Below are 25,048 nucleotides of genomic sequence, written 5' to 3' on the forward strand. Positions count from 1 at the left end.
ATCCCAACACTCGAGGCAGAGGCAGGCGGATTGCTGTGAGTTCAAGGCCAACCTGGTCTACAAAGTGAGTCCAGGACAGACAGGGATACACACAGAAAAACCCTGTCTTGAAAAACCAAAAAAAAAAAAAAAAAAAGACAATTCAATGCAACAAAAAATAGAGATATCTGAGTTAAGTCATATCGTAAATCAGATGCATCTAACAGACATAATATCCTACCAAAGCCCTACAGAACACATTCTTCTCAGCACCCCATGGAACTTGCTATGCAATAGATCATACAGGACATGAAAAACAGACTAGAAGAGATCAATAGAAACTAAAGAACACCAACAAAAGTATGGAGATTGAATAAAGTTCTATCAAATGGTGACTGAGTCATTGAGGCAATCAATGGTCAGCAAATCCTAGAATTGGATGTAAATTAAAACACAACATAGCAAAACTTGTAAGATAGAGTGAAAGTAGCCCTAAGAGAAAGTTGGGGGCTGCAAGTGTTTACATTTACAAAGAGAGATCTCTTGCTGAATGTGGGACTCAGAAGGAAGGGAAAGATGGGAAGTGGGGAGGAAAGAAGGGAAGGGAAGGGGAAAACAGGGGAAGGGGAAAAGGGAGGGAAGGAAAAGGGGGAAAAGAAAGGAAAGGGGGAAAGAAGGGAAGCAGGAGGAAGATGGTTGGTGATAGGAAGTGGATGAGGCAAGAGTTGCTAAACGTTGATGATCGTCGAAGCTAGTTAGTGGTACTTTTTTAATATTGTTATTTTATATATTTAATTTTATTTTGCAACAACAATAATATGACAGCAAAAACTACAATGATGAATATTGCATTGAGTGACTTTTAAATGCATAATATTAGCTGCTTACAAATTTTATTTTTGTTTTAATTAAGAAAATGCCCTTGGAGGCTGAGAGATGGCTCCATTTGTAAAGTGCTTGCCTCATAAGTATAATGATGGGCATTTGAATCCATCACATTAAAGAGCTGGGTGTGGAAGCAGGTGGTTGTAATCCTAGACAGGTCCACATGGGAGGCAGAGACAGGCAGACCCCCTGGAGCTCACTGGCCAGCTAACCTAGACTACTTGGTAAAGTTCTAGACCAGTGAGAGACCCTGTCTTACATGCAATGTAGAAGAGACTTGAAAACCCATACCATGGTCCTCTAACTCCACATTGCTGTACTCACAAGGACATGCATATACCTGTGGGTGTGAACACACACACACACACACACACACACACACACACACACACACACACACCTTTGTGGAACCAGTATCTTTATAGTGAGTATCTAAAGTTCAAGAGACCCTTTTGTTTCACAATTGTCTTCTGCTACACCTAAGAACAATTAAACATATTTTCTTAGACACAAAGTCTTATATGTAACCCCACTGGCCTCAACATGGCAACTCTCCTGTTGTAGTTTTCTGAACACTAGGATTACAGGCTTCCCACTACACAACTAATTTTTTAAATCATTGTTTACATTCTATGATCTCATGCTTATAAAACACTTTCTCATCAGTGCATTGTTGCATCTCTAATATATTAGTGCACCTGGAAAAAGGGCTTGAGGAACTATCTTCAAACGCTTGTTTCTACATGTGGGATTATTGTGTAGTACCTACCATTCCTGGTGAGACATGAACAGGCATCTACTTGTCCCATATAGGCAGCCAATGATAGAGCGAAGTAAGGGGAGCACAAGAGTCCAAACAATTGAGGTTTCTTACAGGAATATGGGTGTAGGGTTACTTAAAGGAGTGGAGATGACTAAAAGACAACTGAATCACCAAAGTCCACCCCAGCATGAATGATAGTTCACAAAAGCTGGAAACCTGGAGCACAGTACACAACGTGCAGGCAGTGCAACAGCCCACAGGGTGTCCCTTCCAGGTACCTTGGTTGGTCTGAGCCTCTCTCAGGAAGCTCAGTTAGTCTAAGACTGTCTCTCAGCAGTCCTTATTGCTTATATATACATGGGAAGGAAGGGACCTACAGTATCTAGCTGGTTTCAGGGACTTCCTGAAGCCTTTGAGTTGTTTACTTCCTGAACTGAAGGAATTTTGATGCAGGATAAACTGTTTCACCTCCCTTTAGAACCATCCTATCTCTTAATGAGCTTCCCTCCAAAGTGGAGGTTTTATCTGGGAGGAAATTGTTATACAACAAAGATTTAGAGTGATTTGTTACTTTCTTTTTTGTTATTTAAAATTTGTTGCTTTTATTAGTAAGAAAAGTTTGGCTTGGGGTCAGGGGCTTCTGTGAAGATGGCTCGGTCAATAAGGTACCTGCCTCCAAGCTTGAGGACCTGAGTTTGAATCCCCAGAATCTACATAAAATGCCAGTACAATGGTACACGCGTATAACTCCAGTGCTGAAGGCACAGAGACAGGGAGATTCCCAGAACTCATTAGCTAGCCAGTCTGTCAGAGTCAGTGAGCTTCAGGTTCAATGAGTGGCTCTGTCTCCAAAAACTAAAGGTGGAGAGCTACTAAGGAAGATACGTGACATCAACGCTGACCCCACCCCCACAGTCACGAGCACATCTCTGCATACAAACCTGTTGGCACACATGCACATATTCACACTAACAAGTACACACATTACACACACACAAATGGAGGGGGGAAGAGAGGGAGGGGAATAGAATTGCTGAGTATGTAATCCCAATACTGGGGAGGCTGAGGGAGGAGGCTCACAACTTCAAAGATAGGGAGCTGGCCATATGGCTGCCAGCACTGACAACCTGAGCTTGACCCCTGGGACCTACATAGTGGAAAGAAAGAATGGACTTCCATAAATTGTCCTTCAACATCCACACACATGCTGTGACATGCCCCACTCCACCAAGTAATTAAATGCACATACTTTTAGAAAACAAGCTGTAAGCTCAGTTTGCCTACATAGAGAGTCCAAGTTCAATGCAACTAAACATTAAATCAGAGCAGGTTCCTGTCCCAAAGAATAAAATCAAGAATAATTTACATAATCTTCACTTATCATTTTATATGGATAATAAAGACATTGATCTTTTAAACTCTGCTCCAGTTTGTAGTTACTGGCAAAGGTAAGTGTCACCACAATTATGCCGAGACTGGTGCTTATGTGCTTTAGATACCTACAGCTAGGGCAGTCAAATTCCTCAAATATGAACTTTAATCTTAGTATGCTAATGACATGTTTTACTTCTTTGAATACAGGAAGCATCTATGATTTTTACTTCCTCAAACAAGGTGGTGGACACTGGAATGCATGGACAGAATATATCACCAAGGAGGAAGAAACTATCCCTGCGAATGCAAAGGTAAAGGAAATGCTGTGGTTTCTGGAAATTTCCAAAGTACCCTTCCAGGAAGAAGAACTGCCAGTTCCCTGTGAGCATTTCCACGGACTTTGCAAAGATCAAACCCTCAAGAGTGGAGAGTTTAATACCAGAGAGAGCTAGATTCCTTAGATAGGCTTCAAGCTTCCCACCTTAATTTACCCAGCCATAAGACAGAAGAAAGAAATAAAGCATGATCACCAATACTGAAGGTAGTGCACACACCTTGCTTTAGTCAGGATTCCATTGCTGTGAAGAGACTCCAGGACCACAGCAACACTTATAAAGGGAAACATTTAATTGAGGCTGGCTTATAGTTTCAGAGGTTTAGTCTATTATTGTCATGGTGGGAAGCATGGCAGCCCGCAGGCAGACCTGGTGCTCGAGACAGAGCCAAGAGTTCTACTTCTTGATCTGCATGCAGCAGGAAAGACTGAGTGCAGCTTGAATATATATGACCTCCAAGCCTGCTTCCACAGTGACATACTTCCTCTAACAAGGTCACACCTCCTCCAATAAGGCTACACCTCCTAGTAGTGCCATCCCTATGGCCAAGTATTCAAACACATGAGTCTATGGGAGCCACTCATATTCAAACCACCACAAGACCCACGTGGCACACAGTAGGGGTTAGATGGGTATTCATTGCTATTTTGATTATTGTCCTTATCCACTGCATCCTAACCACCTGTTGGTCATCGAAGCCTAAGAAACCAGCTTTGTATCCTCAGAGAAAGATTTCCTCCATCAGAACTCAAAAGACAGGTTCTAATCAGTGAATTTCCTGGGTGGTGACTTGTGCATATATATCTACAGAGAAGATACAAAATAAGCACTCTTGTACTTCCATTTGTATAACCTAGTGGATTTTATTCATCTTTCTGAGCTGACTGTGCAGATCTTCTGAGTGCGGTTTTACATGATGGATAGAAATGTGAGGATATTGATAAGTCAGATACGGCAGGACGGCAACTACATTCACAAGGATGCTGTATGCAGGATGTCTCTGTGCTGCTCCCAGAACACACACACACACACACACACACACACACACACACACACACACACACACACACACACACACACACCCAGGTGCTGGGTGCTGGAAAGAAACCCTAGTACTGAGATCCTCAGCTTTAATTGTCCTTTTACAGCTCTGTTGCCTGAAATCAAGGGATCTGAAATTGTACTAAATTCATATGGACAACAGCCCAGCGTGGAAAGTATTCTCAGCTCCAATGGGTATTTTCCCCTTGTCAAACAATTGTTGGAGTAGTTAAAAATAACACTGGGTGAATCCAGCTGGCTTTGAGTTCCTGATCTGGGCTGTAAAATGGGAGCCTTGAACCTGCATTCATATCACTAACAGGCCAAGTGGCTTCCTGGCGAGTGCTATCTTGCAGCTTGTTTTATCATCTGCCTCAGAGGGTTCCAGGGAAGGCTTCTGGATGACACAGGCATAACATCCTTGGTTGCACCCTCTTACTGGACTTGATTGTTCTCTTCTCTGCTTTCCTGCCCATACCCTCTTACTTCCTCTCATTTAGTCAAATTGTTTCTCTAAAGAAGCCAAGCTTTTGTTTGCAAGGGCTTCCAAGCTGCCTAGATTCAGTGGCACTCAAGTCCAGCTCAAGTTTGGTTTTTTGGAAGCAACATTCACAAACTACAGCGTGAATGGTGTCCCCAGTGCCACACGATACAGCAGCTCAAGGTCATGACCCCTTTTCAAACTAGACATGAGGGCTGGAGAGATGGCTCAGTAGTTAAGAGCACTGTCTGCTCTTCCAAAGGACCCAGGTTCAATTCCCAGCAACCACATGGCAGCTCACAACTGTCTGTAACTCCAGTTCCAATGGCTCTGACACCCTCATACCAATGCACATAAAAAAATAAAATCAAACTAGATATGATGCAAGGAGACCTCTATATATAATATACATCTTCTCATCCTTTATGACAAAATGATTGATTACAGGGTTCCGGCTCAGAGAATGCAAACTTAGGTAAGATAGTCTACCCAAAGTAGTAAGGATTCCAGAAGCTGTGATTGAGGTCTCCAAATCCAGGTAGGATCTGGGACCCAGGAAGGACATATTCAACCCCCATATTGAAGAAAAATGAAGAATTCAGTGAGTATGGGTCTAATGACCCAGAATCTTACTGTTGAGCAAAATGAACCTGTGACAAGTCCCGGGCCCACTGGGTATCAGCTTGGTGCCGCTGTTGCAGGATGTCTGAGAGTCATCTCAGAGGAGGAAATGCTGTACTTTGGCTCCTGGTTTTATGTTATGCTCACTTGGCCCCATCACCACAGACATAAAATTTCTGCAGAAGGGCTTGGCAGAGAAAACCGACTCACCTCATGACACCTAGGAAACAGAAAATAAAAAAGACAGGGACAGAATATGGCCCTGAAAAAAAACGTGCTCCAAAGACCCCTCTACCCTTTCCAGTGAGTCTTATCTCTTGTGTCTACCAACTTCCAATAAATCAGTGAGCCATGAACCCATCAAGGGATTACTCTAGTGATGGAGTCAAAGCATCTAGTTACTTCACAAAATCCTCACTTCTCTACATTGGAGTCAAACCTTCAGTGCATGAGTCTTTTGGAGATTTCCGACCTAAACCATAACACACCTAACTAACCCTTCTGAGCCAGAACATGGCACACGGGAGGTGGATCTTGAGACAAGGCTGACTAACTGGTTAAATGCAAGTCTCAGAGATAGAAGCCAGGCACTGGCCCTTACTACTGGTTTTTATGGCAGTTTAGTATTAAGAATGTAGGCTCTGAGCCACGCTTGGTGGCACACACCTTGAATCCCAGCACTCAGGGAGGCAGAGGCAGGCAGATTGCTGTGAGTTTTAGGCCAACCTGGTCTACATATCAAGTCCAGGACAGCCAAGGCTACAGAGAGAAACCCTGTCTTGAAAAACAAAAAAACAAAACAACAACAACAAAAAACCAGAAAAACAAAACAAAAGTAGGCTTTGGAATCAGACAAGCCAGAACTCAAATCCCTGCCTTTCCACTTACTTCCTATTGAAGATCTGCTGTGACTCTGCTTCCTACAAAACAGGGACAAAGCACTCATTTTTGTTTGGTCCCATTTGATCTTTAGCAAACTGTGTATTAAATGTCATGATTGTCCCCATTTCAAAATTGAAACCGAGGACCCTTGAATGGATAAATGTCTGCTCAAGGTCATAGAGATAGTAAAGAATGAAGCTACATTTCAAACCCAGATCCCTTGAGTCCCACGGTTCTGTCCTCCTGGTCCAGGACCGAGATTTTCTTGTATCTCTGTTGAACAGGTGTCAGACCTCATCATCCCGACAATGGAGACAGCTCGACAGTCCTTCTTCTTAAAAATCTACCTGGACCACGAGATCCCAATACTGTTCGTGGGTCCCACAGGCACCGGTAAATCAGCCATCACCAACAACTTCCTCCTGCACCTTCCCAAAAATATCTACTTGCCCAATGTCATCAATTTCTCTGCCAGAACTTCAGCTAATCAAACCCAGGATATCATCATGTCTAAGCTGGACCGCCGGAGGAAAGGCCTTTTTGGGCCTCCCATAGGGAAGAAGGCAGTGGTGTTCGTAGGTAAGGATTGCCTTGTATCTGTGTAGACCACATTCGTGTGTCCAGGCTGTAGCAAGCCAAAGCTTTGCTGCTCTTGGCAGTGATGACTTAGCATTTCTTCCATCACTGTGTTTCCTTCTCACTTCCCACTTCCCTCCCTCCTTTGTTTGTGAATAAGAATATAGGTTTTTTCTCAAGATTCCCTTTTGTACAAAGCACTTCCTTTTTTTTTTTTTTTTTCCCTGTTTGGCCTTCAGACTACATAAGATCAATACTCATTATGGCTGTCCTAGGCTGGCTGCTGACCCAGGAGGTATTCATAAAGCCTTACTCCTGTCTTGTGTCAACTTATGCCCTGTATTTTAAACTCATGTATTAGTAATATACATTTCACGGTTATATTTATATCTTCTCCTGAGAAGCAAGAATCTTACCTGTTTTATTTTTTCTTTTTACCCCTTCATTCAGGTTTTCCATCCTATTTTTATGATATATCCAAACTGGTTTAAGCCTTACACCTAAACCAAACAGGGTTCCTATATCAATTTTCAACCTTAGGTATAGTTTGGCTTAGCCTCCCTGGTCTTAGGGTCAATTCCTCTCATCTAACTCACAGGTAATGCTATGTCCTTTATGTCATATTTGCATTAAATGAGTTAATTTGTCAAAAGCTCCTAAAATACTGAGTGACACAAACTGATAATTGTTGAAGAAAAATGAAGAGAGCCTTCATGGGACTCAGTGTCTCCTATGTGTCCAGACCGAGCGATGTGTTCCAGGAGGAAAACATTCTTGCACTTACAAGAACCTGTAGCCCACTCTTGCCATTTTGAGTTTGCCCATGAAAGGCCCTAGTTCAAATCCTCGTCCCCACTGGAATTCAGCTATTACATGTTGATCTGGGAAGGAAGAGGGTTCTTACTCAGTAGTACTGCATTTGCTTTGCATGTTGAGAAGCTCTAGGTTCAATCCCCATAACCACTGAGAATTACAGTTAGCTGGCAGATACATGTCTACAGTGTGTAAGATAAGCCTGGGCAATACAGTGAGCCACCATCTCAAGCCAGAAATCACAACAAACAAAAGGAAACTTTTGGCAGGCCCCTCCCTATCATATACTTACCAATTAACAAAGTATTTAAGGAAAGTGAGGAAAAGTTAAATGCTCATCTATTTATGTCAGCCCATGTATCCTATAGCCATAATGAGCAGAGACTTTAATAAAACAGAAAAGTCTAAACCCAAGAAAACACTTTCCCATCTAGTCATGATGTCTATTGACTGGGTCTTGAATGGGAGTGGGGTCACTTTCTCATGGAGGAAACAGTCATTGGTGACCTGTGTAAAACCAGAGGATCCCGTGGACTCACAGTGCGTATGGTTATGGCTTCCATCTACAGATGACCTTAACATGCCAGCCAAAGAAGTGTATGGAGCCCAACCCCCCATTGAACTGCTGAGACAATGGATTGACCACGGCTACTGGTTTGACAAGAAAGACACGAACAGGCTAGACATTGTGGATGTTCTGCTGGTGACTGCCATGGGTCCCCCTGGTGGAGGAAGGAATGACATCACGGGTATGTCTAGGAAGAGGGTTTATACCTCTCTCCACTCTCCTCCTGGCCACTATGGATGAATTGGTTCAGAACCTTCAAACAGGAGAGATTGTGGAGCTTGCCTTTGTGCACAGCTGGGAAGGTTGGGGTTGGCTCCGGACTTCATGTTGGAAGTTGTATGCAGTGGGTTGGGAAGATGACAAGAGTCTGTGAGGATCCTTGTTCTAGTCATCAAAAAAGGGGTGCCATATAAAAGGGGAGCTATGGGGCTGTGTTTGCCTTGGATCTGAGCAAGGAACCTTGACTCCAGAGGGAGCTTGTCAGACAGGACTGCGTGTTTGAAACACATAGCGATGGGCAGTTTTCAAGTTCAGTCACAAAGAGGAGCTCTGAAAAGCTTCTTTCACAAAGCCTAGTGTTCAACAACTGCCAGGAGCATGTGTGTGGTCAGGTGAGCTCCAGTGAAGCACTGGGTCCAGTGAGAGCATTCATGTTCCAGGAATGCTCAGGGAGTGCCAGGTGGAGGGAGCTAAGTGGGTTTCTGAGGTGTTTGAATGGAGTAAGGTAACAGTGTTCTGCTCTTATCTGGGTCCTCTCAGGAAGTTAAGGTGATCTGAGGAGTCAAGGTTTTAATTTTTATCCAGAAGTCTGAAGAAATGAGGAGAAGCCAGTGTTGTCACGTGGGAAAGAAGCTGAGTCACTGTTATTAGCTGTGGGAGAGGATGCCAGGCACACTCATGGTTGGCAGAGCATTCTTGTGTCTATTGTAATCCATCACTGGGGGAAGGATTACATTTGAGGCTGATGTTTTCAAGATTTGTTTTTATTGTACCTGTATGAGTGTTTTGCTTGTATGTGTGTACATATGTATGTATGTATATATGTATATATGTGCACTGCATGTATGCCTGGTGCCTGTGGAGACTAGAAAAGAACACCAGATCCCCTGGAACTTAAGTTATGACAGCTATAAGTCTCTATGTGGATGCTGGGGACCAAACCTGAGTTCTCCCCAAGAACAAATACTCTTAACTACTGAACCATCTCTCTAGCCCCCAGTGCTGATTTTTAGTGGAACTGGATTCAGTTGGGAATCAATAACGTAGCTTATAATTGCCAGTTATTAGTATTCAGATGGAGAAACTGACGCTCAAAGTAATATACTAAGGCTATTGAGAACACAGTGATTGAGAACATGGCAACAAATAGCCTGCTTGGCTAACACAGAGAAAGCAGAAATTTATGTTCAGTACTATTTTTTCATCAAAATACTGAATGATGTTCTCAAATTCACATACTTACCAATGGCCCCAGATCAGCAACCTAGAAAATAGCATTCTACCTCCACATGTATGCATATACACATATACAAGTATACACATGTGTACACACCTCTATGTACAAGTACATCTCTCTTACTGTTTCTCTCTCCCCCCCACATACACATGAAATACACACACATGCATCCATGCATGAACAAATACATACCAAACAAACAGACATGCACACATATATGAGCATATGCATATGAAACACAAATAGACACACAAAAATCAGTCAACTATTACTTTTTTAACAATAAATATATATTGTGTATTTTATATTTTTATTATGGGTCATTTGGAAGAGCAGCCCAGTACTCTTAACCACTGAGTCAATTTTCAAGTCCCCATATGTGCATGTTAATATGTATGTTATATGTGTAGGCAATACACAGAAACTACATATACTTGACTTGACATGTATATGTGATATATATATATATATATATATATATATATATATATATATATATATATGAACTGAAGGAGGGATTTTTGAGAAAAGTGGCAGTGGTAATGGCACTCCAAGTTTTGGCTCTTCCCAAATCCATATATAATTGCAGACAACTGGAGAACAAAAATTTTAAACCTTATAAACTTGTTAAATGATAGTTACAATGAGTCCAGTTTACAGAGCCCCAATTCTCAAAATCCTAATGGTTAGTAAGTTATAAACCCCAGACAGTGACAGACCCTGACAGAGAACCATCCTGGAAATGCAGTACAAGAGAAAGCTGGAGGAAGCAAGGGGATCACAAACCTGAGAAGGACAGATTAGCAAGTGGCAGCTAACTTGTGAACAGAGAGGGAAGTCAGTGAAAGAGATACTTACTAGCCCCTTGGGCATGTCCCATGAAAATCTTCACTTACCAGGAAACTGGGACAGAGGGGAGGACATCCTATTGGGACTCTAGATGAGAGAAGCATGGGAGAATAGCAAAGTAGAAGGATCCAGAGGGTCCTAGAAACCTACAAGAAGAACATTATGATAGGTAGATTTGGGCCCAGGGGTCCCGCTCAAACTATGGCTCCAGCCAAGGACAATATAGGCCATAAACTTCAAACCCCTACCCAGATCTAGCCAATGGACAGGACATTCTCCACAGTTGAGTGGAGAGTAGGGTATGACTTTCACACATACTCTGATGCCCCATATTTGACCATGTCCCCTGGATGGGGAGACCTGGTGGCACTCAGAGGAAGGATAGCAGGCTACCAAGAAGAGACTTGATACCCTATGAGCATATAAAGGGGGAGGAAGTCCCCCTCAGTCACAGTCATAGGGAAGGGGAGTAAGGGGAAAATGGGAGGAGGGAAGAATGGGAGGATACAAGGGATGCGATAACCACTGAGATGTAATAAGAATAAATTAATAAAATAAAATTTAAAAAACTTTTAAAAAAGAGTTGAAAAGAAAAAAAGAGATACTTTAAATTATTTGACTATTCTACAGTAACCAAGTATTTCCTTTAGTTTTTAAAAATAATGTTGTGGGGCTGAAGAGATGGCTCATCAGTTAAGAGCAAACATTGTTCTTACAGATGTCCTGAGTTCAACTCCCCAGACCCTTTTTGGGCAATTCACACCTTCTGTGTTGGGCATTCACGCCAGGGGCTCCCTTGTGGAGTCCTCAGACCCCAGCATTCATACATGCACAGACCCATACACAGACATGCATAGAAACATAATTAAAAGTAAGGTCTACATTGGAAATCAATCTGGTGCTTTCTCAGAAAACTGGGAGTAGGGATTCCTCAAGACCCAGATATTCCCACTCCTTGGAATATACCCAGAAGATGCTCCACCACACAACAAGGACTTATGCTCAACCATGTTCATAGCAGCCTTATTCATAATAGCCGGAACCTGGATACAACCTAAATGTCCCTCAGTCGAAGAATGGATAAAGAAACTGTGGTGTTTTAACATTATAGAATACTACTCAGCTATTAAAAACAAGGAAATCCTAAAATTTGCAGGAAAATGCATGGAACTAGAAATGATCATCCTGAGTGAGTTAAACCAGACCCAGAAAGATATATCTAGTATATACTCACTTATAATTGGACACTAGCCCAACAGGGATGTCCCCTGAAAGTCTTCCCTTAGCCGGAGATTGGGATAGATACTGGGACTTCCTATTGGGACTCCAGATAAGAAAGATTGGGGAAATAGAAAGATCCAGAGGGTACTAGAAACCCACAAGAAGACCACTAAGTCGGTAATGGTGGCACATGCCTTTAATCACAGTACTTGGGAGGCAGAGGCAGGTGGATCGATGTGAATTCAAGGGCATTCTGGTCTACAAAGTGAGTCCAGGACAACAACGCCTCACAGAGTAACTTTGTCTTGAAAACAAAACAGAACAAGACAAACCAACCAAACAAACAAACAAAAAAGAAGAAGACCATCAAGGCTGGTGGATCTGGACCCAGGTGGGTCAGCTCAAACTGCTGTACCAAACAAGGACAATTCATACAGTAAACCTAGAACCCCTATCTAGATCTAGCAAATGGACAGCACATTCTCCACAGTTGTGCGGAGAGCAGGGACTGACTCGGACATGAACTCTGGTGCCCCTATTTGACCACTTCCCTTTGGTGGGGAGACCTGGTAACACTCAGAGGAAGAGTAAGCAGGCTACCAGGAAGAGACCTGATAGGCTGTGATCTTATAGTGGAGGACAAGGTCCCCTTCTGTCCCCGACCTAGGGGAGGGGAATAGGATGAAAGAGGGAGGGAGGGGAGAACAGGAAGATATAAGTGAGATACAACTGAGAGGTAATCTGAATAAATTACCTAAATAAACAAATTTTTAAAAAACCATGAAATAAAATAAAAGTAAGGTCTGGAGCAGTCAAGAACACTGGCTGCTCTTTCAGAGGATCTGGCTTTGATTCCCAGCCCCCACATGATTGCTCACAACCCTCTGTAACTCCGGTTTCTAAGGATCCTGTACCCTTGGTTTTCAGGGCACCAGGTAACGCACAGAGTGCACACATTCATGCATACACATAAAATAAGAAAAACAAATTTCAAAATAAGTAAATAAAAGTAAAATCTTACAAATAAAAATAATCTCGTGTGCAGGGGGGGCGGGGGCAGGGGTCAGTGTTAGTGTCACTTCTGCGCATGGTGGAAGTAGTCTGTATTTGCACTGAACAAACAACTCGTGGCTACTGAGGACACTCTCAGGTGACCAGTGAAACTGGGGAAGCCCATTCTTGAGTGATAAGTTAAAGTTGAGGGTAAGTAGCTGCATGTGGCTAGAGGCTGGAGTGTTGGACAGCAGGGCTGTAGAACATGAGGGCAGAGGGAAACTGACTCTGCTCTCTCCCAGGGTCGCTAGGTCTGTGAAGTGTGTGCAAACTCAAATGTGTCTGTGTTTCCAGGACGGTTCACTCGCCATCTGAACATTGTTTCCATCAACGCCTTTGAAGATGACATCTTAACCAAGATTTTCAGTTCTATCGCCGACTGGCACTTTGGGAAAGGGTTTGATGTCATATTCTTACGGTAAGACGTTCCCATGGCTTCCTGGTTATTGACCTGGTGGAGGCGGGCGGGGCGGGGTGGGGGGAAGGCTCCTCATTTCTGCCTGACTGTGTGACTGATCTGCCTCCCCTTTCCTCCCGAGGTATGGAAAGATGCTGGTCCACGCAACTCAGACAATTTACAGAGCTGCAGTGGAGACCTTCTTGCCAACTCCCTCCAAGTCACATTATGTCTTTAACCTTCGGGATTTCTCACGGGTGATCCAGGGGGTACTGATGTGCCCCCACACCCACCTGCAGGTCAGCTGCTACTGTTGCTGTCTCAAAAAATCTTTTGGCAATATTCCTGGATGCGTACTGATAGCATACCCAGTATAATAGGCTTTTACTAACCACCAGCTCTGTTCTCCATGTGTGCATGGTACAGTCCTTCTACCCATTAATTTTATTTATTCTCACATCCAACCCCAAGATTTAGAGTCTTTTTGGGAACCATCCCCACAAGCACCATCCTTAATACATTCAAATGACTGACTCTGGCCTTTAGGATTTGGAAAAGTTTATCCGGCTTTGGATCCATGAGGTTTACCGAGTCTTCTATGACCGTCTGATTGACAATGACGACAGGCAGATTTTCTTCAACCTGGTAAAGGAAACCACCTCTAATTGCTTCAAGCAGACCATGGAGAAGGTAAGCCTTGTTCTAGAAGCATCAGCCCCAGAAATGGGCCCACATTAGTTTCAGACTCTGGATTCCACTCTCAGTGGAGGCTCACCACTCTTCCTCCAAATCACGGGACAGGGTACATCAGCCATTTGACTTGCTCTGTTACTTGGTCCAATTCTGCTCCACTTCTGTGACAACACATGTTTCAGTATACTCAAAATGGTGAATGTATCATGTCATTTATTTTAAATTAAGGGACTGGAGAAATAGCTCAGCAACTAAGGGCGGATACTGCAGAGGACCCACATTGAGCAGCTTACAATTAACCCTAACAAAAGCTTCAGGGGATCCAATGATCCCCCAACTTACAAGCACACACCCACACATGGACACACATGAATACACATAAGTAAAACTAATTTAACTTAAGATACATTCTAAGGCCAACTCATTTGGATTTGGGGAGGCAAACAAACTTTTGACCAAAGCATAAAATTGACCAATACAAAAAATCATGTTTTTGACAAAAACATGAAAATTTGACCAAATCCCTGGCAAAATTCAGGCAAAAAAAAAGAAAAAAAGAAAAAAGAAAAAAAGAAAGAAAGAAAAAAAGAAAGAAAGAAAGAAAGAAAGCCAGTGCCACATAGTTGTGACCTTTTCTTTTTCCTATTTTGAAAGTGACTTTAATCCTATATATTTGCATCTTATTTCACTTTGCCAAGCAACTATTTTTCCCCAGGGAAAAAATGTTTTATGCTGCATCTGGAGGCCAAGAGCAGAGGACTTGACAGGTCCTCATCTCAGGGGGAGGAAACATCTCAGCTCCTACTCTAAGGCAGAGCAGAGAGCAAGGTTATCACCCACACCTCTGTTTGGTACAGGCCCAACCACGGGGATCATGCCATCCATCCACTGTCTTCTGTGGGACCTTCCGTGCTGAACACTAATAGTTAGCACCTCAGAGGATAACAAATTGGCCCACATTGTCCTCCTCTTCCTCTTCTTCTTGCTCCTCCTCCTTCCTTTGTTGTTGTTGTTGCTGCTGGCTTGTTTTCTTGTCTGTCTGTTTGCTAAAACAGAGTCTTGCCAGCCTGGAGCTTGTGACCCTCCTGACTCTACCTCCTTGGTGTATGACATTACACCTGGCTCACACTTTTTAAAAATTTCTTTCTTTTTTTTTTTTTAAACAAGTTAGTTTTACTTTGCAAGGATCCAGTGATTTTTAAAAATAATAATATAGTATACTTCAGAAGCTTGCATGCCATCTTTATGCAGGGGCCATGCCAATCTTCTCCTTGCTGTTACAGTTCTGGTATATGTGCTGCAGAGGCAACCATTCCTTTGTGGGTCATCTGTTTTGTTTCTTTTTCTTTTTCTTTTCTTTTCTTTTTTTTTTTTTTTTTTTTTGAGACAGAGTTCCACTGTGTGGCCCTGACTGGCCTGGAGCTCACTTAGTAGACCAGGCTGGCTTTGACCTCACAGAGCTCTGCTTTTACTATTTAAAATTATGTGTATATGAAGCTGAGCTTGGTGGTGCACTCCTTTAATTTCAGGAGGATTTCTGCGAGCTCACAGACAGCCTAATCTACGTAGTTAGTTCCAGGCCAGCCAAAGTTACCCAGCTAGACTCTGCCTAAAAACAAACAAAAACAATAGTCAGGCACTGGGGAATTGGATAAATGGTTAAAAGCACCTGCTGCTCTTGCAGAATTTGGCTCCCAACACCCACTTCAGGCAACTCACAGTCACCTGTAACTACAGCTCCAAGGGACCTGATACCCTCTTCTGGCCTCTGAGAGTACCCATACACATGCAGCATACATATATGCACATTTTTAATTAAATATATAGTAATAATATGTTATATATGTATTGTATATGTATCTATATTTATATAAAATATATTCTGTATATGGGTATATACATATGAGTACGGTGCCCTCAGAGGCAACAAAAGGGCATCAGCTCTCTTACAGCTGAAGTTACAGGCAGTTGCAAGCTGTCTGATGTGGCTACCAGGACCTGAACTTGAGACCTCGAGAGAGCTATGGGTACCCTTAACCACTCAGCCAGCTCTCTAGCCCCACTCACACCAGATGTACTGTTCTTTTATCAAACCATCACATCCATATTCTGTATTTATTTATTTTTTCTATTGATGAGCTATGGCTTGATGCGCTCAGGAAAAAGAGGCAGGTCTCCCATTCCCTCTCTCCCTAGTACCCGCAGCCAGCCTGGGCCGCTGGTGAAGGGCCTGACTGACATGCACCTTTCCCACAGGTGCTCATCCACTTGTCACCCACGGGGAAGATAGTTGACGATAACATCCGCAGCCTCTTCTTCGGGGACTTTTTGAAGCCAGAAAGTGACACAAAAATCTACGACGAGATCACTGACCTGAAAGTCCTCACAATGGTGATGGAATACTACCTGGACGAGTTCAACAGCATCAGCAAGGCCCCCATGTCTTTGGTCATGTTTAAGTTTGCCATCGAGCACATCTCCAGGATCTGCAGAGTCCTGAAGCAGAACAAAGGCCACTTGCTCCTGGTGGGCATCGGGGGCAGTGGGCGTCAGAGTGCCACCAAACTGTCCACGTTCATGAACTCCTATGAGCTGTACCAGATCGAGATCACCAAGAACTACACAGGCAGTGACTGGAGAGAGGACCTGAAGAAGATAATGCTGCAGTCTGGAGTGGCCACCAAGAGCACCGTGTTCCTCTTCTCTGACAACCAGATCAAGGATGAGTCATTTGTAGAGGACATCAACATGCTCCTGAACACAGGCGATGTGCCCAATATCTTCCCGGCTGATGAGAAGGCGGACCTTGTGGAGAAGATGCAGACTGCAGCCCGGACAGAAGGACAGAAGATTGAAGCCACTCCTTTGTCCATGTACAACTTCTTTATTGAGAGAGTGAGAAAGAACCTTCACATTGTTCTTGGTGAGAAGAACTTAAAAGTCTGTCTGCCCTTGGTCCTCTGGAGTCTGCAGGGTCTTCTTGGTATCTCAAGCTCGGTCTCCTTCACCGACTCCAAAATTGATCTAAGCAAGGCACCAACTAACGGTCACCATTTGCATTTCCTCTGGCAATTTTTCTCAATCAGGCTAGCCTGTTCCAACCTCTTCAGTTCTCTGAATTCTTCAAGAAAGGGCACAGCTTAGCACTGTCACCTGGCACAGAGCCCCCACTGTTCTCTGTGAATGACATTGCCAAACTATCCATAAGCCCAGAGGATGTGCTTAAACTTTCTCTCATCTTCGCCTTTCTCTGTCCCTCCTGCGTTCGTGTTAGCTAAGCCACTGTTGTTGCATCCGGATCCCACCTCTGCACTGTCCTTTTCTCTGTTCTTGTTAATTCTAGATTTTCTGATCCGTTAATCCAGAGTGAGGTGGTTTTTTTCTGAATTGCAGATATGACAATTGTGTTACGCACATGTACACCCGACTTAGGGTGAGGATCCAAGTACAAAATGGTCCTGCCTAGATCTTGTAAGGCCACCTACTAGACTACCCCTGTACCCTCTACCCTCATCTCACGCCAAACTCTTCTCATGGGCCTCCAGCCACACTGACCTCCACACTTTCACCTATGCATCATGCTTTTTCCAAACACTAAATAAACTGAATGGAATTTGAGGTGCAAAATCAAGAGCTTGTGGCTGCATGGAGATGGGGCTCACAAACAAGCCATGGGCATCCTCTGTGGCTATGTAAACACAGCTGCCTTGTGTTAAAGCATAGAACAAATGAGCCAAAAGGCTCTATCCCACTAAGGGATGCAAAGACACAATAGTGCCTATAGGCAGTTAGTAAAAATAAATAAATAAATAAAATTAAAATTAAAAATAAATTACCGTAATGTGCTGAATGACCATCATAAAAAAGAAAAAACCCACAATTCCACTGTTTCCTAGGCTCTCACTATGCTTATTTACAACTGCATCCCCGCATTACTTACACGAGGCATCACTGCCCCCCTTGGAAACATCTACCTTCTCTTGGCTTCTTCAGCCAAGCCTTGGTAGACAGGAACTAACATGGGCTATTCTTCGTTAGCCATGAGTCCCATCGGAGATGCCTTCAGAACCCGCCTGAGGATGTTTCCTTCGCTTATCAACTGCTGCACAATTGACTGGTTCCAGTCCTGGCCAACCGATGCCCTAGAGTTGGTGGCCAACAAATTTCTGGAGGATGTGGAGCTTGAGGACAGCGTTCGGACAGAGTAAGCTTTAGCTTTGTTCCCATACCCAAGGCATTCCAAGCTGATATTCCAGCTGGCTCTGTTTATGTCGTTCTAAAGATGTCTTAATTTATGGGTAGAGAACATCTTAGATTTTTTAAATTAAACAACATCTTTGTTAGCTATTAAATACAGCACCTTTGCTGAAAAAGAAAGAAAAGAAGTGAGGGCCATTGGGCTAGCTCAGAGGGTATAAAGGCCCTGACAGCTTGAGTTCAATCCACAGAACTCACTCACATGGTAGGAAGAGCAAAGGGTCTCCTGCAAGTTGTCCTCTGACCTCCACATGGCTGTTGTGGTAAGTGCAGGCATGCATAGGTGCACGTAGATACACGGACAATAAATAAGATGTAATTTGAAAGTACTCTGCACTCCAGAAGCTTCTCCAAACTGCCAAAGATTGGAAAGTCCTGCATAAGCCCTGGTAATTCATGAAGGGTCAGAGGTCATCCCAGGAGAATATTTACCTCCCTCTCTCTGCTCCTTTCCTCTTGGCTCTATTCATCCGGTGGGTTCTAGTGGGCCAGTCAGTGTATGCTCCCTGTGATGCCCTGGTGCTGATTCCTAAAGGATTGTTAGATTTTCTCTTTAGAAAGTTGGGTCCTGAGGCTGGGTGCAGTGGTGTATGCCTGTAATCCCAGCACTCAGGAGACTGAGGCAGGCAGATCGCTGTGAGTTCGAGGCCAGCCTGGTCTATAAAGGGAGTCCAGGAGAGCCATAGCCACACAAAGAAACCCTATCTTGGAAAACCAAAAAAGAAAAACAGAAAGAAAGAATAAACTTGGGTCCTGGCTAACTGCTTTGATTTCCATGGCAGGGTTGTGTCCATGTGCAAATACTTTCAGGAGAGTGTGAAGAAATTATCCCTTGATTACTACAACACACTTCTCAGGCACAACTACGTGACCCCCACCTCCTACCTTGAATTGATCCTAACCTTCAAAACACTCCTGAATAGTAAGAGACAAGAGGTGGACACCATGAGGAACCGCTACTTGGCAGGCTTGCAGAAACTGGACTTTGCATCTTCACAAGTAAGCACGTCCATAGAACAGGGACAAAGAGCTAGGATATGTTGGCTGTGTCAAGATGCAGGATGCAACAGGGCATCAGATAAAGGCAGGATCCAATCTGCGCCTGTGCAGCCCCTCTCAATTCATCTTAAGCTCAGCTTCAGGTGATCCTGTCTTTATTTAAGGTTTCACTCTGTTGTTCATTGTGGGGTTTTCAGTTTGGGCATTAACTTGGTCTCTCAAAATATTGCAGTAAGCTGGGCACGGTGGCACACACCTTTAATCCTAGCGCTTGGAAAGCAGAGATGGAATTCTGTGAGCGCAAGGCCAGCTTGGTCTATAAAGTGAGTTCCAGTCAGGCAGGCCTACCTTGTCTTTAAAAAAAAAAAAAAAAAAAGCAGTAAAGTCGAATTTATCCTGATTGCTGAGTGGCGGCAGTCCTTATAGTTAGGATCTCAACTGTAGCATATTTGTGAGGCCTTGGCCTGGAGAAGGGCAGGACTTTGTAAGGTTACACCTGGACTCAAATTACAGTGGCCTGACCTATCAATGTGACCCTGTGGGTCACATGTTGAAAGCTAAAGCCCCTCTAGACAAGGATGAGAAAACTATGTTGTTAGTGAGGCAGAAAAGGGATCTAAAATAGTCTAGACCAGAAAAGGGAATGGCAGCACAAGTCAGCATGCTCTGAGCCTTGTATGGCGTATGCCTGGTGCTGTGTCCTGGAAAGCACCTTCACCACCTCCTGTTACAAAGAAACTGCAACACAGAGAGGCCAGGTGACACAGCCTTGGTTATTCAGCCAGCTAATTAGTCAGACCAGAACTAGAGCTCAAACTTGACCCCAGAGCAGATTCCTGAGCAGGCCAGCCATCACATTCTGGTTTCTACACAGGCTCCTGGGGGTGAAAGTGCAGGGAGAGAAATCCTACCTCTTCCCTGGAAAAAAATATAATGACCTTGGTTTCCTGAAAAATTACAATCTCCTGAAAAGTGCAGAGGCCCTAACACCACTGGTTCAAACAGAACCAGAGGAAAGAAGCCTAGCCTTGCTCCACAGTTTCCCCAGGGCTTTTCTGTAGACAGAGTCTCTTCCTGAAGTTTCCAGGGCATGGCCCACTGTCTGGTGGGGCCTCTCCTCCCAGTTAGACAGTAATATTTTGATTTAACTTTTAGTAGTGTGTGTGTGTGTGTGTGTGTGTGTGTGTGTGTGTGTGTGTGTGCGCGCGCGAGCGCGCGCGCACGAGCGCGCGTCATAAACATTTTACTTAATTATAAGTAGCTTTACGGCCCAGTAGCTGTGGAAATGGGCCAGGGGTGAAACACTTGCCATGCAAGTGTGAGGACAAAAGTTTGGATTCTCAGAACTCAAATGAATGCCATGTGGACATAATGACCCACCTACAATCCCAGCTGGTAGACAGAGACAGAGGATCTCTGCACCATGCTGGTTAGCCAGACTGGTCAGATAGGCCACTCCAGGCTTAACTGTAAAACCCCTCCTCAATATATCTTTCAGGAAAGACACCTAACACCAACTTCTGGCCCCCACATGTGCGTGTGCTCACACACACACAAACACACACGCACACACAGAGTAGCTCTTAATGGTTTTATGACTTGTCTCTCTCCATGTACCCAACAGTAGCATAGAAATCCATTAATGGAAGAAACCACATCTTTAACAGTTTTGCTTGCCATATATGCCTTGTGTGCTTTACACAGCTCTTGATGACTGAACTACTCAGTGTGGACTCAGTAACTAAGTGTTGAAAGACTGAGCACATAAACACCAGCCCACAAGTCTTCATGCAGTACCAAGTCCAGACTACCCATCCTTCCTTTCTGCACTTGCCGCTTGTTACAGAACCAGGTCTGCTCTTACCAGCTTGTTGTCAGTGCTGACACTGCTGACCCTGAGTCTCTCCTACCTTTTTCTCCTTGCTAGGTGGCTGTCATGCAAGTTCAGCTGACTGCCCTTCAACCACAGCTCATCCTCACCTCTGAGGAGACGGCGAAGATGATGGTGAAAATTGAAGAGGAGACAAAAGAAGCTGATGCCAAGAAACTTCTGGTGCAGGCTGATGAGAAGGAAGCTAATGCCGCTGCAGCCATCTCTCAAGCGATCAAGGTATGACTAGCAGGGAGGCACAGAGGGAGCTAACCCTGCTAAATGCATGTGGTTGTGTCCACTGTGCAGATGAGACAAAGGAGAATCAGGAAGGGCAGGTGACTTTTCCAAATCCCAAGTTAGGAATGAAGGAAGAAAGCTTTTGGGCCATCCCACTGTGAGTCAAAACTGGGCCTCAGTACAATCCCTCTCCTCCCTAGCTACAACAATATTCTGGCTTTTCCTTCCCCAGGGCCTTACATTGGTTGTTCTCTTTGCTTCTAGATACCCCCATGCTGTCTTCTTCACCTCTGTCATGTCTTTGTTTGACTGTGTCTAATGTGCAAGAGTAGGTGTGGAGCAAATGTCTTTTGGATGGCAGAATATTGAACCTAGTGGGCTGCATCTGAAGGTGCTTCTAATAAAACAAGTTCTAGGAGGGATCTGCGCTCATTCAGACAGTGGAAGATAGCCTCGCTGGCACTGGTGTGATATTACCTCAGTCCATTTGAGGATCACAGGCACCTTATGAATGACAGGTGTCAGGATCTGAGAGTTGTAGCATTGAGGTCAGTGGGGAAATGGATTCATAGAGCCATGTGGGTCACTACCAGGACTATATGCAAAGGCTCAGGGGATTTAGCTAAGGCATTTGTCCCTGTGCCTTAAGGAATTAGGGACTTGCTTAGGGACTTTATTCAGCCATTTGCAAGCATGAGTTTGAGCAAGAGGCAGCCTGTGTCTGGCATCTGTCCTAAATAGGTCATGAGTCATTTTCTTGAAAAGTACAGGCCTTCCAATTGGCGTTCCTCCAGTGGATCCTGAGACCTGACCTCTGGTAGATGTTTTTCAGAGGGTCTGATCCCTCCCTGTTCTCAGAATTCACGATGAACACCATGTCCTAGATTGTGAAAGTTGGTTCACTTGCGGTCTTGGTGGCTTAGACAGAAGATTCAATAGAAACCATAAAATATAGCCACTTCCAGGTGCCAGGAACCAGATCCTAGTGGGCGAATTGTCGTTCTGTGGTAAATGATTATACTAGACACTCCTTCTTACTTATAACAAATATGTAGCAAGTACCTACTATGTGTCAGCATAGTTTTAGTCAGGCAAAGTAGGAATGGACAAGAAAAAAATCTTTTCCTCATGGGGATTATATTCTCTGATACTCATTGTCTTGAATCCTTCTAACAGCCCTACAGTACATCACAACAGTCACCACACAGAATCATTCCCACTTGGCATATGAGGAAATAATGACATATTTTTCCAAAGTTGCATGACTACCAAGTGACATGATCACAATTCAAACCTAGAGCTCTTTGACCCCCAACCCCTGTCATCTGACCATGATTCCAGAAGTTGCAAACTGGTAGCTAGGGACCACGTATATCCTGGGATGCATAGGATATTTTATTGATTCATTTTGAGACAGAGTCTTGACCTTGAGCTCACGATCCTCCTGACTCAGCCTCCTGGGTGTTAGGACCATAAAAGAGAGAATGTGTGTGTTTGTGTGTGTGTGTGTGTTTGTTTGTGTGTGTGTGTGTGTGTGTGCATGTATGTGTGTGTGTATGTGTGTGTGTGTGTATGTGTGTGTGTATGTGTGTGTGTATGTCTCGCAACCACACTCAGTGATGCTTTATTCTGAGTCAGAAATGGCTAACATTTAAAACGCAGGTCATTTCAAGTAAAAATTCTGAAAAATTTTCCTTTTCCTTAGGACAAAAATTAGGACTCTACAGCATTGGCTCTGCCCTCTTGGGTTGTACCCATCCACAGGACTAAGAAACTGCTGTCCTTTTGTGTTCTAGCTCACCAAGCCCCATCCAGTTCAGCTCCTACTCTGATGATCTCAGAGCCCTGGCCCCTGAATGTGTATCACTTTACAACTCTTTCATGATTCTATACTGTAACCAGGCAGCCAGCGCTCACTGCCAGCTCTACCTCTTCCTAGCCTTGCTTTCTGCATCAATGTATTGAAAGTACTGAGTAATAAAAACAAAACGAAACAAAAAATGTGGACCGAGAGATTTCAGTGTTTAACAGCATTAGCTGCTCTGGCACAGGACCTGAGTTAGGTCCCCAGGACCCACATGGCGGCTAACAACTATCTGTAACTTCAGTTCCTGGGCATCTGACATTCTCTTCTGGCCTCTGCAGGCTCCAGGTATATATGTGATGCACATATATACATACAGGAAAATATGCATGCAGATAAACAAATAAGTAAATACAAACATAAGTAAAGAGTATGTAAAGTGTGTGGCGTATGCCAGGGGTCCACATTAGCTGTTCACTGAAATAGCTCTTCTTTCTCTCTACCCAGTGTGGTAGTCCAGAGTCTCATCAAGTGTAGGAACCATCTGGAAGGGAACAGCCCAGCCAGAATTCTGCTCTGAAGTGTCAGGGGAAAGAGCAAACCTACTAGGTCGGGAGGGAGATGAGAGAGATAAACATGGGATTCATGAGGATCTCACAGGGATTTCTTAACATGCCCCAGGTGATAAAAATGCCACCTTGGGTTTCAGTGGGAAGGGTAAGGTCTGGTGCTGTGCCATCTGAGCCCAGATCCTGAAAGCCCTGGAGGTGAGTCAGGTGGAAGAAACCACCCAGGGAGGAGAAGAAAGAAACCAGGTCTTGCTCCATAGTTTCTCTGGGGGCTTTTCTGGGGACAGTCTCTTCCTGAAGCTTCAGGGTTGTGGTCCTTCTCCGCACGAGGACCACTATGTTTCCTCAATCTCTTACAACTCTAAAAATGACATAGAGTATAGAGCACCAGGCCTAAGGCATGTCAGGGGTCCCACAGAGCAAGAAGAATTTGTGCTGGAAAGCACTGGAGACTGAAAAAAATGGAGATGAGCTTCCAACACTCAATTCACAGGTACAGCAGTTCTTCTTAAACTGGCAGGTTCTTGTCACTCGTGGCACGTGTCTGTTATCCTGGCATCTGGGAGGCCTGGACTGATGCATTCACCCATTAAACAAATAACAACGATTGGTTGGTTCTTCTTAGATTACTAAATCACATCCTCCACTTAAGGAGGGTAATCTTCCAAAATGGCTGCAGCATGGATTTCACTCCGTCAAAATGAAGCTGGTGGCCTTTATGTTCCCTGCACTACTGACACTCAAAGGCCATTTCCAAAGGTAGGATTTTTGATCAAACAAACATGTGTCATAACAACACATATGAAATATTTTTTTAAAAAATTCAATTCAGGCCAGGCGTGGTGGTGCACGTCTTTAAACCCAGCACTCAGGAGGCAGATGTGGGTGGATTGCTATGAGTTTGAAGGCAGCCTGGTCTACAAAGCAAGTTCAGGACAGCCAAGGCTATACAGAAAAACCCTGTCTTGAAACACACACACACACACACACACACACACACACACACACACACACACACACACATACCTTTTCAAGTCTTAGCTCCAATTTGCAATTTCTTCCTCATCCCTGTCTACATGCATTATTTGCCACAATTACAGCATGGCTGTGATTTTCACAATATTCAGTTTTATCTTAGCATCTTACTACAAATGTTTTTCCAAGATACCATTTAGGTATTATGTTTGGTGATATGTGTGAGATATGTACTTGTTACCGTGGGTAGTACGTGTGCATTTTTGTGTTTGTGTGGTGTGTGTATTTGTTTTGTGTGTATGGGAACATTTGCGTGTGTGTTTCTTATTGTGTATGGTGTGTATGTG

General features: G+C 43.9%; 1 protein-coding gene and 1 long non-coding RNA gene across 7 annotated transcripts in view; one reads left to right on the forward strand and one right to left on the reverse strand.

Annotated features, from left to right (window-relative positions):
• Positions 1-21,347, reverse strand: part of LOC311592137 — a 50,990-nt gene extending 29,643 nt beyond the window's left edge. Inside the window, exon 1 of the long non-coding RNA XR_014777304.1 lies at positions 21,224-21,347. This is a non-coding gene — a long non-coding RNA (uncharacterized lncRNA). The remainder of the gene's footprint in view (positions 1-21,223) is intronic.
• DNAH3 (dynein axonemal heavy chain 3) overlaps positions 1-25,048 on the forward strand; it is a 175,475-nt gene that overhangs the window by 113,237 nt on the left and 37,190 nt on the right. For all 6 annotated transcript variants that reach the window (XM_084772130.1, XM_084772128.1, XM_084772132.1 and 3 more), the window contains 10 exons: positions 3,209-3,312; positions 6,646-6,940; positions 8,320-8,499; positions 13,192-13,315; positions 13,437-13,593; positions 13,841-13,984; positions 16,244-16,910; positions 18,026-18,191; positions 19,027-19,243; positions 21,171-21,353. In XM_084772130.1, coding sequence (XP_084628256.1) covers positions 3,209-3,312; positions 6,646-6,940; positions 8,320-8,499; positions 13,192-13,315; positions 13,437-13,593; positions 13,841-13,984; positions 16,244-16,910; positions 18,026-18,191; positions 19,027-19,243; positions 21,171-21,353 — 2,237 coding nt within the window. The remainder of the gene's footprint in view (positions 1-3,208; positions 3,313-6,645; positions 6,941-8,319; positions 8,500-13,191; positions 13,316-13,436; positions 13,594-13,840; positions 13,985-16,243; positions 16,911-18,025; positions 18,192-19,026; positions 19,244-21,170; positions 21,354-25,048) is intronic.

Source organism: Acomys minous (genome assembly GCF_964271855.1).
Source record: "Acomys minous genome assembly, chromosome: 2".
NCBI classification, from domain to species: domain Eukaryota; kingdom Metazoa; phylum Chordata; class Mammalia; order Rodentia; family Muridae; genus Acomys; species Acomys minous.